Source organism: Pan paniscus, chromosome 20 (assembly GCF_029289425.2).
Source record: "Pan paniscus chromosome 20, NHGRI_mPanPan1-v2.0_pri, whole genome shotgun sequence".
NCBI lineage: Eukaryota > Metazoa > Chordata > Mammalia > Primates > Hominidae > Pan > Pan paniscus.
In genome coordinates, this window is record NC_073269.2 from 43,814,344 (window position 1) to 43,833,601 (window position 19,258).

The following is a 19,258-nucleotide window of genomic DNA, read 5'->3' on the forward strand; positions in this document are numbered from 1 at the left end:
CACTTGAACACAGGAGGTCGAGGCTGCAGTGAGCTGTGATTGTACCACTGCATTCTAGCCTGGGTAACAGAGCAAGACCCTGTCTCAAAAAAATAAATAAAATAAAATGCAGCTATGCTTATAGATGCCTGTGATGTGACTCTTGATAAGTGGATTTTTAGAAAGTCACCAAATGAAGAAACAGAGAGCACACTGGGGAAGAGCTCAAGTGAAGCCAGACTGCCTGGTTTGCACTCCAGTTCTGCTGTGCACCAGCTTGGGCAAGTTACTTCACATCTTTGTGTTAAATATTCTAGCACATGAATGGAGAAGAATGTTTCTAGTTCTTTCCATTTGGGAGGCACAGATTGTTTGTAAGGTCATATCTATGGTTAAACCGGGCATCTTTTTAGGCCACAGATGCATACCTTTGAAGTCAGAATAAATTCTACACCTCTTTCAGGAAAAAAATTTTCAAGGGATTTGTGGCCAATATATGAAGTAAATGACCTGCAGATTAAAAACTCCTGTTCTATACTACTTGAGCGTCTAGCTCTTTTTCTTATTTGCAAATATCTATCACAATTAATTTTATATTTTTGTTTTCCCTGATCCATAGATAACTTAGTACAAAATATAATTGTAACAGTTCATGTATTAATAAATTGAATATACTTTATGTGCCAATATACTTAAGGGCTTTACATGTATCAATTTAGTCATTCTAACAAACCTACAGGTGAGTGCTATCATTCCCTCCATTTTACAGGTGAGGAAACTGAGATGCAGAGAATTACATTTCTCTAGAACACAGATATTAAGGTCCCCACATGGCCTAGGGGGTGCTTGAGTAAAAAAAGAAAAGCATACCGCCTTTTATGGTCCAGGTAGATATATGGCCTAAAACAAATCATGCTGGCAAATCTCAAGCCAAACTTGATCATTACAACAAAGTGGAAAGTGCATTTCCGAGAAAAAACAAACAAGAAAGTAGTTAACAGAAGAAAGAAATCTTCCCTCACCTTGAACATGGCTTTTACATCCACAATAGCCATGCTTCCCTGCTCCTCAGGGCACCTCTGGAAAAACACAGACTGGAGAAGGAGAATGGAATTAGGAGAAACCAGTTTTGTGTCAACATAAACTGAGGCCTGCTCTCCAGGTCCTCTGCCTGTGTACACAGATAGAAGTCAGAGAGAGACCAGCATCTTTTACCTATCTTTGTGTCAAAAAGAAAAGTCAGGATGGAAGCTACCTGGAGCTGCCACTTCTCAGCGGTCTCAGATACCTAACTGAGATAGTCCAGGCATGGTAGGGCTTCTAGGAAGTGTAATTTTCTCCACAGAGCTTCCAGAAGGATTCATGACAAGGGAATTCCGATTTCTGGTGACTCTCAGGTGTCTCCCCTTCTTTTTTTTTTTTTTTTTTTGAGATGGAGTCTTGCTCTGTCACCCAGGCTGGAGTGCAATGCACAATCTCGGCTCACTGCAACCTCTGCCTCCTGGGTTCAAGTGATTCTTCTGCCTCAGCCTCCCCAGTAGCTGGGATTACAGGCACCTGCCACACACCCGGCTGTTTTTTGTATTTTAGTAGAGATAGGGTTTCACCATGTTGGCTAGCCTGGTCTTGAACTCCTGATCTCAGGTGATCCACCCGCCTCAGCCTCCCAAAGGGCTGGAATTACAGGCGTGAGCCACTGCTCCCAGCGTTCTCCCCGAATCTCCTCCAGCTCTAAAATTCTAGCCCAAGACCAGAGCTGTGGGTCAGGGTTAATCAATCACTATTAGCTGTTTACTTTCACCCTGTAGATCAATGATCTTGAGAGTCTCCCCTACCCCACAGCATCACCCTACCCAATATTAATCTATCCCCCAACCCTAACCACACCCCACACACCCATATCTCATCCCATGCCCCCCACCCCTACAGAGACAGTAATCTCAGGGTGCCACTGACCGTAGAGAGCTTCCGACATTACCCTAAGAGGTTTCTCTCTGGATTTGTCCACCTCATAGAAATAAAAAGGAGGACTGGATCTCCCTGCTGATTTCTTTTTTTTTTTTTTTTTTTGAGAGACGGAGTCTCGCTCTCGCCCAGGCTGGAGTGCAGTGGCGCGATCTTGGCTCACTGCAAGCCCCGCCTCCTGGGTTCACGCCATTCTCCCGCCTCAGCCTCCCGAGTAGCTGGGACTACAGGCACCCGCTACCATGCCCGGCTAATTTTTTTTGTATTTTTAGTAGAGACGGGGTTTCACCATGTTAGCCAGGATGGTCTCGATCTCCTGACCTCGTGATCCACCCGCCTCGACCTCCCAAAGTGCTGGGATTACAGGCGTGAACCACCGCGCCCGGCCTGATTTCAGGTCCTACGGCCTCTGTAAACTATAAACTCACGCACATAGCACATAACAACTCTATCCAAACTCCTATGGTAAGAGACTTGCCCAAATTCTAGAATAGCTTCCAGCATTTTAAGACCATGTTCCTAGGCTGACCCCAGTCCCCCTTAAAATGCCTGCCTGACAACAGACGCTTGAAGGCAGCATGCTCGTTAAGCGTTATCACCACTCCCTAATCTTAAGTACCCAGGGACACAAACACTGCGGAAGGCCGCAGGGTCCTCTGCCTAGGAAAACCAGAGACCTTTGTTCACTTGTTTATCTGCTGACCTTCCCTCCACTATTGTCCTATGACCCTGCCAAATCCCCCTCTGCGAGAAACACCCAAGAACGATCAATAAAAAAAAAAAAAAAAACATTAAAAAAAAAATGCCTGCCTGACAAAGTTTAATGCTGCCTGGAGAATTTACTATTTGTTCCAGCTAAAAACCTAGTGGTAGGCAGATAGGCCCCTAAACTCCCTTTTAAAAGTAACTGTTTTTGGCCAGGCGCGGTGGCTCACACCTGTAATCCCAGCACTTTGGGAGGCTGAGGTGGGTGGATCACTTAAAGCCAGGAGTTAATGACCAGGCTGGCCAACATGGTGAAACACCATCTCTACTAAAAATACAAAAATTAGCCAGGAGTGGTGGCATGCACCTGCAGTCCCAGCTACTCTGGAGGCTGAGGAAGGAGAATCGCTTGAACCCAGGAGGCCAAGGTTGCAGTGAGCCAAGATTGTGCCTCTGCACTCCAGTCTGGTTGACAGGGCGAGGCTCTGTCTAAAAAAAAAAACTAACTGCTTAAAGAGGGAGTTCAGGGGCCTGTCTGGCTACCGCTAGGAAAGCTTATCATTATAAATGCTTTCTCTGCCCTTTGAGATGTATACCTACCATGTGCCACTCAGAACTATTTCCTCAAGGACCTGAGATGCAAACATTCAGGGACATAACTCCCAGCCCCTCTGGAAGAGTAAAGGCCTAACTTTGGTGGGTGCAGTGCTCCAAGCTGCACCACTTGGCCTTCTGTAATAAAAGATTTGAGAACTTTGCTTGATACTTAATTATGAAGAAATAAAATTAAAAATTAAAAAGATCTGAGAACTGGCTGGTGTGGTAGCTCATGCCTACAATCCCAACACTTTAGGGAAGCCGAGGCGGGAGAATCGTTTGAGCTCAGTAGTTTGAGACCAGCCTGGGCAATATAGTGAGATCGATCGCCTCTACAAAAAAATTTTTTTAAATTACCAGTTTAGTCACACTTACCTGTAGTCCTAGCTACTAGGGGGCTGACCTGGGAGTATCGCTTGAGCCCAGGGTGTCGAGGCTACAGGAAACCACAATCGCACCACGGCACTCCAGCCTAGACAACACAGTGAGACCCTGTCTTAAAAAAAGAGAAAAAAAAAGAGGCCGGGCGCGGTGGCTCACGCCTGTAATCCCAGCACTTTGGGAGGCCGAGGCAGGCGGATCACAAGGTCAGGAGATTGAGACCACAGCTAAACCCCGTCTCTACTAAAAATACAAAAAATTAGCTGGGCACGGTGGCGGGCACCTGTAGTCCCAGCTACTCAGGAGGCTGAGGCAGTAGAATGGCGTGAACCCGGGAGGCGGAGCTTGCAGTGAGCGGAGATTGTACCACTGCACTCCAGCCTGGGTGACAGAGCAAGACTCTGTCTCAAGAAAAGAAAAAAGAAAAGAAAAAACTCTGTTTCTTTGTTTCTTCTCCAGAAAAATGGCAATTAGCAAACTAGTTACATGGACCAAACTCCCCTTTGCACCCTTCAGTGGCTTTTCCCTAGCACACCCCAGCCTTTAAAAAGTCTCCTTTTGGCTGGACACAGTGGCTCACGCCTGTAATCCCCGCACTTTGGGAGGCCAAGGCGGGCAAATTACCTGATGTCAGCAGTTTGAGATCAGCCCGGCCAACACGGTGAATCCCGGTCTCTACTAAAAATACAAAAATTAGCCAGGTGTAGTGTTGTACACCTGTAAGCCCACCTACTCGGGAGGCTGAGGCAGGAGAATCGCTTGGACCCAGGAGGCAGAGGTTGCAGTGAGCCGAGATCATGCCACTGCACTCCAGTCCAGTTCAGTTCACTTCCCCATTGCAGCAGCTATTACAGGTTGAATTTCCCTTATCCAAAAGGCCTGGAATCAGAAATGGAATCTGAAGATTTCAGACTTTTTCAGATTTTGAGATATTTGCATTATATAGCAGTTAATCCTCCCTAATCCAAAACTCCAAAATCTGAAATGCTCCAATAAACTTTCCTTTGAGCATCATGTCAGTGCACATCAAGTTCTGGATTTTAGAGCATTTTGGATTTCAGATTTTTTAAATTAAGAATGCTTAATCTGTACTGAATAAAATCTCTTCTCAGCTGGGTGCGGTGGCTCACCCCTGTAATCCCAACACTGGGACGCTGAGGCGGGCGGATCACCTGAGGTCAGGAGTTCGAGACCAGCCTAGTCAATATGGCAAAACCCCATCTCTACTAAAAGTACAAAAATTACGTGGGCGTGGTGGTGAGCGCCTATAATCTCAGCTTCTCAGAAGACTGTGGCAGGAGAATCTATTAAACCTGGGAGGTGGAGGCTGTAGTGAGCTGAGATCGTGCCACTGTACTCCAGCTTGGGCAACAGAGCGAGACTCTGTCTCAAATAAAATAAAATAAAATAAAATAAAATTTCACAGCTTTAGTGTCTGTTTATCTTTGAATCATATAAACAGAATCATATACTATGTAGTATTTTGCATCTAGCTTCTTTCACTTAGAATTTTAAAGGTTCATCCATGTTGTAACATGCATAATTGCTAAGTAATATTCTTTATTAATATTTTTAATGTTTTTAGAGACAGGGTCTCACTCTGTCACCCAAGTTGGAGTGCAGTGAGCTGGGACTACATATGCATGCCACTGCACATGGCTAAAAATTTTTTTTTTAATTATTTTCTATAGAGACAGGCTGTCACCGTGTTGCCCAGGCTGGTCTCAAACTCCTGGGCTCAAGCGATCCTCCCACCTCGGCCTCCCAAAGTGCTAGGATTACACGTGTGAGCCACCGCATCCGTCCAAATATTTTCTTTCATTACATCTTTTAGTTGGCTTTAAAAAATATATAAACAAAGACTACAAATTTCCAGATCTTAATTTTGTACTCAATTTCTTTATAATTTTATCATTGGGCCAGGTGAGATGGCTCATGCCTGTAATCCCAGCACTTTGGGAAGCCAAGGCAGACGGATCACGAGGTCAGGAGTTCGAGACCAGCCTGGCCAGTATGGTGAAACCCCGTCTCTACTAAAAATACAAAAAATTAGCCGGGTGTGGTGGCACGCACCTGTGGTCCCAGCTATTCAGGAGGCTGAGGCAGAAGAATCGCTTGAACCCACGAGGCTGAGGTTGCAGTGAACCGACCTCATGCCACTGCACTCCAGCCTGGGCAACAGAGGGAGACTCCGCCTCAAAAAAAAATTAATAATAAATTTATCATTTAAATTTACGTGCAGTCAATGTTTTGAAATACTTGGAGGATCTTTGAGAGAAGCATAGGCTTCTTTACATCCCAAAGACATTGTGGCCTGGGGAAACTGGAACAAATTAGCCGAATGAATCTGGTACTAGGCTCACTGAGGAATGGTGAAGCCTTAAAAGGCTCCAGGACTTCTCTGAACCAAGGTTTGCTTTTCAGAAAGTGGAGTTATAGCGCCTTACCTGGAATCTTGAACCCCAAATTATGATCTCTCCACGGTAGTCAACGGAGCTTCATAAATTATTCCTTAATCCGAGGCTTCTCAAATCTGTTGTGTTCCCTAAACAACAGAATAAATGCCTACTCTGAGGGTCTGACACAAAAGCAGGAGTCCCACAGAATAAGTTCCTTTAAAATATTTCTTCTTGTATTTAAAAGTCACACTGATTTGGTATTCTATACAATAATAAATTTATCTTTTATACAGAAATCCTGTTTTATAGTATTTATCAGATCAATTATTTAGCCTTTTCCAAATTTTCGAGTAAACTGACGTCCTGGAAGAAGCACCCTTATTTTCACCATTTTACAGTCGAAGAAGGGAAGATAAGAGGCGGTGAATCCGAGACTTTCATTCAGGTGACGATCCCTCGCGGGCACTCACTCTCGCTCACACTACAATCAGATCCTCCATGCGGCTTTCATATACTCTGTCACACTCGCAGCCAGAATCCCCTCGGATGGACTCTTGCAAACCTCCAGCCCCATCCCGGGATCCGTGCGTCTTCTACAGCCACCACTTGGGCCAGCGTCCAGGACGCCCAAGCGCAACCTCCCCACTCTAAACCGTTAGGAATCAGTGGCTGGACTCACCGCGTCATAAAAGCATAAACTGTGACCCGATGAGTCTGCGCACTCGGAAAACAAGAGAACGCTCCCACGTCTCCGGGCGCAGCTTGTGCCAGCGACTATTAGGTCAGGGGGCGCAGCTGAGAGAATTCAAGCAACCTCCCTGCAACCGGTTCCGCCGTGTTTGTGGGCTCGTAGCCCGGAATACATTTCCCAGAGGCCTTCGCGGCCGACGTGCTTCGCGCAGGAACGCAGCCGCCTCCCGACTGGAGGACGCGGTAGCGGAGCTGCTCAAAGCGAGGTGCTCAGCCCTGGGAGGCTCAGGGCTGCCCGAGGGGCTTAGTCCCAGAGCCAGTGCTGTCAGGGGCTGAGCATGTGAATAGGGCAGTCGGAAGACCATGTGTGTCTGTGGCTTTTAAATACACCCCGAACGTCTATCTCTTTTAACTGGAGTATTTAATTTATTTACATTTAATATAGCCACTGATAGATTTAAAGCTGCCATTTTATTATATTTTCTTTTTTTTTTTAGTGCTAAATACACAGGCTTTTATTTTCTTCATATTCAATCTTTTTGTGAATTTAAAGATGAGGAGGCCGGGGGCAATGGCTCACGCCTGTAATCCTAGCACTTTGGGAGGCCGAGGCAGGCGGATTGCCCGAGCTCAGGAGTTCGAGACCAGCCTGGGCAACATGGTGAAACCCCGTCTCTACTAAAATACAAAAAATTAGCTGGGCATGGCGGCGTGCGCCTGTAGTCCCAGCTACTCGGGAGGCTGAGGCAGGAGAATCGCTTGAACCCGGGAGGCGGAGGTTGTGGTGAGCCGAGATCGCACCACTGCACTCGCCAGGGCGACAGAGTGAGACTCTGTCTCAAAACAACAACAACAACAACAACAACAACAACAACAAAAACTATATTAATACTTTAATACCCTAAAGATAATGAGACAAACGTGCATTTGTGGAACTGCATGTCGATCAGGCCAGTTCCCTGCAGAGGGAACTCCCAGCATGACCTCAGTCATCTGTGAGGACACAGAGCAGTCCTTGTTTAGACACACACTTTCATCTACTGCTCCAGCATGGTCAGCACTCCACTTCTTGATGGTTTCCTTCTGCTATGAATATGCATGTCCAGTTGCTTCTTAGAGCAGACACCTTCCTCATCCACCAGCCATTGGAGGAGGACTGGGGCCACCCAGATGATTGATTGGACCCATTCTTCCAGGAGGGTTTCCCGGTGGCCCTTTTCCATCGTCATCTTATCTGAAATCAGATGAGTTTCCATAGCTTCTTCTTTTTTTCAAATCTTGCCGAAGCAGAGTTTTGAAAAACAAAACCACAAACTCAGCTATTCCCCAGAAGAAATCTGTTATCAAAGATAATCTCCATGGAGACTGACTCCAGCTGTCCAACACTTGTGCGTTTGAGATGTAAACCATCTTGCCCCCATCCCTGCTTCGGAGCCTTATTTATTACTTTTTAAAAACAGGGTCTCCCTATGTTGCCCAGGCTGGCCTTGAACTCCTGGGTTCAAACAATCCTTCCGCCTCTGCCTCCCAAAGTGCTGGGATTACAGGCATTAGCTCCTGGCATTTTAATTTGTTTTCTTTTTGTTGCATGTTTCCTTTTTCTCTCCTTTCTTTATGTTGGATTGATGTATTACTATTCCAATTTTCTCTTTAATAGTTTGTAGGTTCTTTAAGTCATTACTCCAGGAATTTTAATAAGTCCAAATTTATCAATACTCTGACTCTCCTCTCACAGAATGCATTCAATTTCATATGCCCTCTTAAATTTAAAATACAAGATATCAGTTACATATTCGTTTTGTTAAAAAAACTCTCTGGGCTGGGCGTGGTGGCTCACGCCTGTAATCTCAGTACTTTGGGAGGCCGAGGTGGGCCGATCACAAGGTCAGGAGATCAAGACAATCCTGGCCAACATGGTGAAACCCTGTCTCTACTAAAAATACAAAAATTAGCTGGGTGTGGTGGCGCATGCCTCCACACCCAGCTAATACCAGTAGAATACCAGCTACACAGGAGGCTGAGGCAGGAGAATTGCTTGAACCAGGGAGTCAGAGGTTGTGGTGAGCTGAGATTGTGCCACTGCGTTCCAGCCTGGTGACAGAGCGAGACTCCGTCTCAACAAACAAACAAAAATCTCTCTGATGTTATACTATTATTTTGTCAGTATTCATTTACATTTACTCAGAACATTAACATAAATATAAGTGGTGTTCAAATAAACAGAATGTTTAGGTTTTGTCAAAGAGAAATACAGTGGGGCTGGGCGCAGTGGCTCATGCCTGTAATCCAGTGCTTTGGGAGGTTAAGGCAGCTGGATTGCTTGAGGCCAAAAGTTTAAGAGCAGCCTGGGCAAAATAGTGAGACCCCATGCCTACAAATTTTTTTTTTTAATTAGCTGGGCCTGGTGGTCTACACCCGTAATCCCAGCTACTCTGGAGGCTGAGGCCAGAGGATCACTTGAGCCCAAGAGCTATGGATGGCATGACTACACTGCAGCCTAGGCCACAGACCTAGACCCTGTCTTAAGAAACAAAAAGGCCAGATGCAGTGGCTAACACCTGTAATCCCAGCACTATGGGAGGCCAAGGCGGGCAGATCGCCTGAGGTCAGCAGTTCAAGACCAGACTGGCCAACATGGTGAAACCCCGTGGCTACTAAAAATACAAAAATTAGCCAGGCGTGGTGGTGTGCACCTGTAATCCCAGCTACTCAGGAGGCTAAGGCAGGAGAATGGCTTGAACCTGGGAGGCGGAGGTTGCAATGAGCCGAGATTGCACCATTGCACTCCACCCTGGGTGACGAGAGCGAGACTCCGTCTCGAAGAAAAGAAAAGAGTCCAAGCGTGGTGGCTTACGCCTGTAATCACAGCACTTTGGGAGGCCGAGGTGGGTGGATTGCCTGAGGTTATGAGTTCAAGCCTGGCCAACATAGTGAAAGCCCATCTCTACTAAAAATATAAAAATTAGCGGGGTGTGGTGGCACATGCCTGTAATCCCAGCTACTTGGGAGGCTGAGGCAGGAGCATCACTTGAACCCAGGAGGCAGAGGTTGCAGTGAGCCGAGATCATGGCCACTGTACTCCAGCCTGGGCCACAGAGCCAGACTGCATCTCAAAAAAAAAGAAAAAAGAAAAAAGAAAAGAAAAAGAAACAAATTGAGACAATAGTAAAAGGCAGTAAAGACAGATTTTATTCAGTAATAACTACTGCATTAGGGAACAGAATCCAGTGTGAACTGAGCTCCACTTTGGGAAACAAAAATCAGGAGTTGTTGAAAATGTTGGGGTGTACTAAAGAAGACACTGAAAGGTGTTACGGGGGAGTTTGGTCCATATGACTAAGGCATCAGGTTTTTTTTTTTTTTTTAACTAATTGATATTTATCCAGAGTAGAAACAAACTTCTTGTATCTTTACGACTGAGGTAGTTGTGAAAGTTGGAGCAAGACAGCCACCAGAGTTAGGCCCTTACACTCCCACAGCAACTGAGAGGCTGGAGCAAGAGCTGGCTCTCTGAATGTTTGCATTTCAAACTCAGCTGAGGAGACAGCTCTTGGTGGTAGATTTACATCTCAAAAGGGCAGAGAAATGGTTTATAATTGCAAGCTTTCTAAAGTAACTGCTTTAAGAGGGGGCTTAAGGACCTATCACTATTTACAGGTTTTGGCTGGAACAGTATGTTTTCAGAACAGCATTGAGCTTTCTCAGGCAGGTTTTTTTTTTTTTTGAGATGGAGTCTTGCTCTGTCACCCAGGCTGGAGTGCAGTGGTGTGATCTCCGCGCACCGCAATTGCCATCTCCCGGGTTCAAACAATTCTCCTGCCTCAGCCTCCCGAGTAGCTGGGATTACAGGTGCCTGCCACCACGCCCAGTTAATTTTTGCATTTTTAGTAGAGACGGGGTTTCACCATGTTGGCCAGTCTGGTCTTGAACTCCTGACCTCCAGTGATCCACCCACTTTGGCCTCCCAAAGTGTTGGGATTACAGGCGTGAGCCACACTGCCCAGCTTACATCTGAATTTCATTCCAGGATTAAGTGTCTGATTCACCTAAACAGATCGGAATGAAAGCCCTCTTACGGTTTTTACTTATTATCTGTTTACCCAGAATGAATTCAAATTTAAAAAGCACAAAACTTTTTTGAATTCATTAAACTTGAATGGTTAATGGTTTTCATTTCGTCAAAATGCACTAAAAATAACACAAGTAATGATATTATTATATACAGAAGCTAATGTTTATTGAACGTAACAGTATATTTCATGTAGTTTCCCATAATTTTTTCATGTACTAACTCATGTAATTCTTTGTTTTTTAGAGATCTGAAGTGATTTTACCTTTACTTCCTTCACTTTAAGCCAATCATGAAATTTCAGTGATTTCTGGGGTGAGGGCAAAAGGTGGTGTTACGAATCATCGAGGCTGTGGCCCAGTTGCCTCACGGAGGTGCAGGTAGGCTGGGGCCTCACTAGGGCAGCTGGAGGAGCACGGACTGCCCTGCCGGCAGGCAGGTGATGTTCCGAGAGCATGAGAGCTGGTATGCAATGTCTTCCGCAGCTTCCAGCTTGCACAGCTTGCTCTGGCCGTCCCCTGCAGTGGCCAGTGAGTTGGCGATCAGCTCAGCTGCCTTGGAGTCACCCTCAGCAGAGATGATGGCCGCCTTTTCCACCACAAATCTGGCGCTCTCTGCTTCCTGGGGGGCCACCTGTCTGTTAACTCCTTCAAGAAGGTCAGATGTGTCAAAGACACGTCGTCCAGAATGAGCCCAAAGGTGGCTGCTCACTCCATAAGGTTGTTGCTCACCTGGCTGGAGACCAGCTCCCTCTTGGTGATTAGTTCTCCAGCATCAAAGCGAGCCACCAGTGACTTGAGGATCTCCGTGGTAATGAACGGCAGCACACACTCATCATAGTCCTCTCCAATGCTGGTGAAGATGCGAGGAAGCTGGCTAGTGACGGGCCGGAAGAGGATGCACAGTGTGATGTTGACATTCTGTAAATCTTTGCTACCAGTGATGACTGGCGCACTACGTGGTTGAGAACAGCAGTCAAAGATAATTGGTTTTTGTACCCATGGGATGAGAAAGTGAGTCCCTTCCCCTACCACAATGTTCTGTACTCCACGGAATTGGTCAAAGATGGCAGCTCTGTGCCCAGCATCCACATTACATAAGGCAGAGTTCACCATGCCTCCTGCAACAGCTAAGGCCAGGCCAAACTTGCCGATGGACTCAAACACTTTGGCAGCCATGTTTTCTTCTGCGGGACCCTCTCACACCTGCTTCCACTCTGACCTCCACATCTAACTCATGTAATTCTAACAGCACTATACTGTAGGTACTACTATCATCATTTATATATGATCCCCAGAAGGGATAAATATCTTCCCCCATATCATCCCAGCTATAGGAAGCAGATGTTGATCATGAGCATTAAATATGCAGAGTGGCTAAATAGCCTTTCCCATCATCGCTTATATCGACAGAGGTTTCCTGTGTAATGGCTTTTTCCAGGTTTAACGATAAATGATTGTTGCTGGAAGATGTTTACATGCAAGTATAAAGAATGGTTTCCTACGTTTTCTCAGTTTTCCTCTACTATGAATATTTTGGCAATCCAAAACTAGAGGAATATCAGAAAAGTTTTCTTATGTTATTAAAAAATACATTATAAATTCTCTGAATCTGAGTTAACACAGGTCATACCAAAGAAACTGCATATATTATTTACATTTTGAAAAGTTCACACCAATACAAATTGATGCCTAATAAAAACTGAACTGTATCTCAAAGCCATTCCACATTGTCTTCATTCAAATTGTTCAGTGGGATAAATCCATTGACACAATGTGCTTTCTTTACTACCTGTATATGCCACAATTTCTCTATCAAATATGAATTCTCTGATGTACTTCAAGGATGGATCTAAGCCTAAAGGACCTTCTGCATTTGTTACATTTAAAGGGTTTCTCACCAGTATGAACTCTATGATGTATACTAAGTTCATGGCTACTATTAAAAGCTTTCCCACACTCTTCACACATATAGGGATTTCCATCAGCATGAACGCTTTCATGTCTAACAAGATATGAGGCACAGTGAAATGCCTTCCCACATCTTTTACATTCATAGGGTTTATCACTGGTATGAATTCTCTCATGAATAATAAGATGTGAAGCATGACTAAAAGTTTCCCCACATTCTTTACATTCATAGGACTTTTCACCAGCATGAGTTCGGTCATGATATATGAGGCTTGTGGCATGACGAAAGGCCTTGCCACATTCCTTACATTCGTAGGGTTTCTCAGCGCTATGAATATTCTGATGGGCTTTAAGTACAGAAATGAACCTAAAAGACTTCCCGCATTTGTTGCATTCAAAGGGTTTCTTACCACTGTGAATACTCAGATGCTGAGTAAGTTGTCCAGATACACTAAAGGCCTTCCCACATTCCTTACATTCATAAGGTTTCTCACCAGTATGAACTCTGCGATGTATAGTGAGTTTATGGCTATAACTAAAACCCTTCCCACACTCTTGACATACATAGGGTTTCTCTCCCGTATGAATTCTCTCATGTATAACAAGATATGAGGCACAACGAAAGGACTTCCCACATTCTTTACATTCAAAGGGTTTGTAACCAGTATGAATTCTGTTATGATGGGCAAGGTGTGCACGCTGACTGAAGGCCTTCCCACATTCCTTACATTTGTAGGGTTTCTCACCGGTATGAATATTTTGATGTATTTTAAGGGATGAATTGAGCCTAAAGGACTTCCCACATTTGTTACATTCATAGGGTTTCTTACCACTATGAATACCCTGATGTCGAGTAAGTCGTCCATGCACACTAAAGGCTTTCCCACATTCCTCACACTTATAAGGTTTCTCAACACTTTCAAATGTATGAGGTGCAGTAAGTTGATGGCCACTACTAAAAGCCTCCCCATTTTCTTTACATTCATAGTGTTTCTCCCCTGAATAAATTCTCTGATGCATGGTAAGTTGATACCTACATGTAAAGCCCTTCCCGCATCCCTTGCATTCATAGGGTTTTTCTCCAGTATGAATTCTTTTATGACCCACAAGGTGGGAAAACTGACGAAAGGCCTTTCCACATTCCTTACATTCATGTGGCTTCTCTCCAGTATGAATACTCTGATGTACTTTAAGGCCTGCTTTGAGCCTAAAGGACTTCCCACATTTGTTACACTCAAAGGGCTTCTCACCAGTGTGAATACTCTGATGTCGACTAAGTCGTCCATACACACTAAAGGCCTTGCCACATTCCTTACATTCATAGGGTTTCTCACCATAATGAAATCTATGATGTACAGTAAGTTGACGGCTAGTCCTAAAAGCTTCCCCACACTCTTTACATTCATAGGGTTTCTCAACATGAACTTTCCCATGTTGAGCAAGGTTTGCAGGATAACTGAAGACCTTCCCACATTCTTCACATTCATAAGGTTTCTCACGAGCATTAATTTTCTGATGCTTTCTAAGGTCTGTAAGATGGCTAAATGCCTTCCTAAACTTTTCACATTGATCAGGTTCCTCACTAGTATGAATTGTTTGATGTACCATGAGTTCTGTAAGATGACTAAAGGACTTCTGACATTGCTTACACTCATATGGTTTCTGTCCATTATGAATTCTCTGATGGAGAGTAACAGATGAGTGTTTCCTATAAAGCTGCATTTTCTCATCGCTGATTATTTCACATCTTGAATCCAAATCTAGAAGACATAAAATAAAAGCATTTTGTTTATTGGATGAGAAAATGTCAATGTATTGTAGAATTAAGAGAAATTCTCACCTATTACAGATGCTAACTCGAAAATAGTTATAAAATATAAAAAATGAAAGGAGAGCTAAAAAAATGAGTTTGTGCAGTGGAGTGCAGCCTTACACACACATGCACACATACACAAAGAGACACACACACACACAGAGCCCTGTTTTGTAGTGTTTGCCAAGATCTCTGGTGTAAATACTCCCACTGAGGGCAATTTCTAGCTGTCAATTTAATGCAGATTTATTAATATATGTGCATAACTGGCTCTAAAATGACAGAACTGACCAGCTGTACCACACCCCCTGTATATAAATTTATATCATATGCTAAGAATACAGGCAAGTATCGATATGGAAATAGAAGAGTAAAATGGAAGAATTCCAGCAGATTGAACATCTGTAGGACCAGAAGTAATAAGAAAATGTCAGGGTAAGATAACTAAATAAAAACTCAGTATCTTATTTAATATATAGAGAAAAGTAGTATACACGGTCATGCATAGAAAGGAATAAACTACAGTTTCGGGAACACCCATATTTCAGGGAAGATTTTCATTGAAGAATGATCAGGTTTACAGCATATGTCGATGTGATATACATGGAAATTATAACATAAAGGGTAAGCAAATCATGACGGAGAAAATGGGTACACATCATAATCATGGGCATTCAGTATCGGCAGGCAGGGAGTTCAGAGTGAATATTTATCTCAATAAAAAGGAAAGAAAAAAAGTAAAAGATCACTACCCAACATTTAGGAATTTAAGAGCAAGGTACAGGAAAGCAGGAAAATAAAGATAAAAGCAGAATGTGATGGGTTAGGAAACAGAATAGTGTCAACACCTAAATCAAAGACATGGTGTTTACAAAAATCATCGGGTGAAATATGAGCTAAAGCCACCAAAAAAGAATAAAAAATAAAAATAAGAAACAAGGGAAAATAAGAAACCGAGATTTTATTTAAATTATGAGAGTATATATACATATTTTGAAAGTATTAAAAACAGTGAATGATTTTGCAGGAATATTCTTCAAAGATGACCCTAAAAGTGAAAAGTCTAAATAGTCAATTGTCATAGATGAAATACAAAAAGCTGCTAAAAAGACGGTTAAAATGAGCACATTTTACCACCTATCTTATAATTTCTCAATATCTAAATTTTTAAAATATGCACATAAGATATTCCCGAGAAACAATTCAGGAAGGGAACAGGTAACATGAACCTGAAAATATAATAAAAAAAAGAAAGGAAGTCTTCAAAGACTTAGAGTTGTGAGTAAACAAAACAATAAAAATAGTAGTGTTGAATATGAATTCTAAATTTCATAGAATTAATGTATCAGTATGTTCAATCTTTGCCTTCTACATTTAAACTTAACTTCCTCTAAAGCAAACTTTTTCGATTACCTACTCCACCCTAAATCATTCTGATCACCTGCTCCACCCTAACTCATTCCAGTTACCTACTACCTGCTCTGCCCTGACTCCCGCCAAAGCGCTCACCCTGTCATTCTCTTTAAATTAGCCAATCAGAATTAGTTTAGCCTGTGCGGTCTAACCCTAGCCAATAGGGGAATGACACAGCAGCAGGGGACACGTGCGTCAGGGATAAGAACCCCTTCCCCTCCCTTGTCCAAATGTGTGTCCACCATTGCTCCATCGGTGAAAGCGCACCCTTCTATGCAAGTACCTTACCTTGCTGAAAATTAAAAAAAAAGAAAATTTTATATTCGAGTGCTATTTCTTTTGCAGCATCGAAACTTTATTTATAACAGTAGCATACAAAGGTTTGGAGCCAGGCTCAATGGCTAATGCCTGTCATGCTAGCTAATATGATTGCAACATCAGAACATTAAGACAAAGCTTAGAAAAACACACTGGAAATGATGGACAACATAGGAGATATAACCATGGGGGTGGAGACAGAAAAGGATGAAAATGCAAATTATACAACTGAAACATATAATCACTAAGAGTCAGTAAACTTGATTGATCAATAGAAATTATTCAACTTGAAATGGAGAGAGAAAAATGGTTTAAAAAATTTTAGCTGGGTGTGATGGCTCATGCCTGTAATCCCAGCACTTTGGGAGGCTGAGGCGGGTGGATCACCTGATGTCAGGAATTCGAGACCAGCGTGGCCAACATAGTGAAATCCTGTCTCTACTAAAAATACAAAAAATTAGCTGGTGGCGGGCACCTGTAATCCCAGCTACTCTGGAGGCTGAGGCAAGGAAATCGCTTGAACCTGGGAGGCAGAGGTTGCAGTGAGCAGAGATTGTGCCATTGCACTCCAGCCTGGGCAACAACAGCGAAACTCCATCTCAAAAAAAAAAAAAAAAAAAAAAGAAAGAAGAAAAAATTTGTAAACAGCTGTGGGAATAAATCAAAAGATATGATTGAAATTATAAACTAAAAAACAAAGATTTTGGCAGGAAAAATATCTCAGGAAATAGCAATTGAAAACATCTCAAATTTAGTGAAAGAAATAAATTTGTAGAATTAAGATGCTCATTTAATGCCAAGTAAGATATGTTACATTTACTGATAAAAGCAAATTAGTTTGTTGCTATCAGACTTACTATACAAAAAATGCTAACAAGTTATTTAGGCCCAAAGAAAATACTATCAGAGAAATCTGAATCTTCAGAATATAAGAAAAGCATCACAAAAGATGATGTAAATACATAAAATAATTTTTTGATCCTTAAGTTCTTTAATATGACTGTTAAAAGCAAAACTAATAACACTGCCTAGTGAGGTTTACAACATATGAAAATGTGATATACATGGAAATTATAACATGAAGGGTAAGCTGGATATAAACCTATAAAAATACAAGGTTTATACATTTGTTGAGAAAGAACAATTCTATCTAGCTGGCGAAACGTCATGTATATTGTATACTATAATACCTATAACACTCCCTAAAATAAATTACTCAAGGAGATACAACCCAAAAGTCAACAGGTAAATTTATTTATTTATTTTTATTTTTACTTTTTTTTTTTGAGACGGAGTTTCGCTCTTGTTGCCCAGGTTGGAGTGCAATGGTGCGATCTCGGCTCACTGCAACCTCCGCCTCCCAGGTTCAAGCAATTCTCCTGCCTCAGCCTCCCGAGTAGCTGGAATTACAGGAATGCACCACCATGCCTGGCTAATTTTGTATTTTTAGTAGAGACGGGGTTTCTCCATGTTGAGGCTGGTCTCGAACTCCTGACCTCAGGTGATCCGCCCGCCTTGGCCTCCCAGAGTGATGAGATTACAGGCGTGAGCTACCACGCCCCGCCAACAGGTAAATTTAAATAAATAGCAAAAAAAAAAAAAAAAAAAATTGAAATAATCAAAATTACAAAAGGAATGGACAGAGAAACTAAATAGAGAAAAAAAGTAAAGTAGTAGACCTAACTGTAATCATGTTAATAATTACATAAAATGTTTAGGGTCAAAACACTTTAATTAAAAGGCAAAGATTAACATAGTGAATGACCCATCACCTCACACCCATCAGGATGGCTACTGGTAAAAACAAAAACAAAAAAAACCAGAAAATAACCAATGTTGAAGAGGATGCAGAGAAATTGGAACCCTTATGCACTATGTAATGGCTACAAGGAACATATTTTAAAGACACAAAATATTAAAAGTAAAAGGATGGAATCAATATAACAAACCAAAAAAATGGTGGGCTATATTAATATCAGACAACATAGATTTCAGGACAAAGAAAAACAGGAGGACTCAAGAAGGTGCATGTCTTAACATAAAAGGGATCAGTCTATCAAGAAAACATAAAAATCCCAAACACTTATGCACCTGATAACAGACTCTCAAAGTACATAAAACAACAACTGATTGAAATGCAATGAAAAATAGGTAAGTTAAAACATAACTGGAAATTGGCCAGGCGTGGTGGCTCACACCTGTAATCCCAACACTTTGGGAGGCCGAGGTGGGCAGATCATGAGGTCAGGAGATCGAGACTAGCCTGGCCAACATAGTGAAACCCTGTCTCTAATAAAAATACAAAAATTAGCTGGGTGTGGTGGTGTGCATCTGTAGTCCCAGCTACTCAGAGGCTGAAGCAGGAGAATCACTTGAACCCCAGAGGCGGAGGTTGCAATGGGCCAAGACCACGCCATTGCACTCCAGCCTGGGTGACAGAGTAAGACTCCGTCTGAAAAAAAAAACAAAAATAAAGAAAAAAAATAGATAACTGGAAATGGAAATATTTTTCTAGAAACAATTCCCAGAATAGGTACACAAAAACATGGTAAAAATATACAAGATTTGCACAGTATTAACCAAGAAACTACATGAGATATTCACAGAACATTCCACCCAACACCAACATATACAATATTCTCAAGCCCATGTGGAATATTTGCCAAGAGGGCCCACACAGTACATAAAACAAATCTCAATTATTATTTAAAACAATTCAAGTCATAAAAAGCATGTTCTCTGATCATAATGGCACTAATTATAAATCACTAACCAACACTGAAACATCCTTAACTGTTTAGAAAACAAACCAACATACTTCTAAATAAACCATAGGTCAAAGAAGAAATCAAGAAGGAAATTAGAAAGCAATCTGAACTGAATCAAAATGGAAACACAATGTATCAACTTTTATGGAATACTAACTAATAAAGAATTACCTAGGGGAAATTTACAACACTAACACCTATGTTAGCATAAATAACAACAAAAAAAGACCTCAGTTGGCTGGGTGCAATGG

At 42.5% G+C, this 19,258-nt stretch overlaps 2 protein-coding genes and 2 pseudogenes across 10 annotated transcripts in view; all 4 read right to left on the reverse strand.

Annotated features, from left to right (window-relative positions):
* The window catches only part of ZFP30 (ZFP30 zinc finger protein), a 62,660-nt gene extending 55,442 nt beyond the window's left edge, over window positions 1-7,218 (reverse strand). For all 6 annotated transcript variants that reach the window (XM_063600238.1, XM_063600235.1, XM_008960856.6 and 3 more), the window contains exons 1-4: window positions 6,706-7,218; window positions 6,075-6,172; window positions 3,622-3,718; window positions 1,002-1,073 (exon numbers count right to left, since the gene is read on the reverse strand). The gene's annotated coding sequence lies outside the window, so the exon portion shown is untranslated. The remainder of the gene's footprint in view (window positions 1-1,001; window positions 1,074-3,621; window positions 3,719-6,074; window positions 6,173-6,705) is intronic.
* A 376-nt stretch (window positions 7,219-7,594) lies between these two features.
* Window positions 7,595-12,538, reverse strand: LOC129394682 (prohibitin 1-like; annotated as a pseudogene).
* ZNF607 (zinc finger protein 607) overlaps window positions 7,595-19,258 on the reverse strand; it is a 29,620-nt gene continuing 17,956 nt past the window's right edge. For all 4 annotated transcript variants that reach the window (XM_063600233.1, XM_008960859.5, XM_063600234.1 and 1 more), the window contains exon 5: window positions 7,595-14,455. In XM_063600233.1, the coding sequence (XP_063456303.1) occupies window positions 12,600-14,455 (1,856 nt within the window). In that variant the 3' untranslated portion in view covers window positions 7,595-12,599. The remainder of the gene's footprint in view (window positions 14,456-19,258) is intronic.
* On the reverse strand, window positions 7,830-8,126 carry LOC106634114 (selenoprotein K-like; annotated as a pseudogene).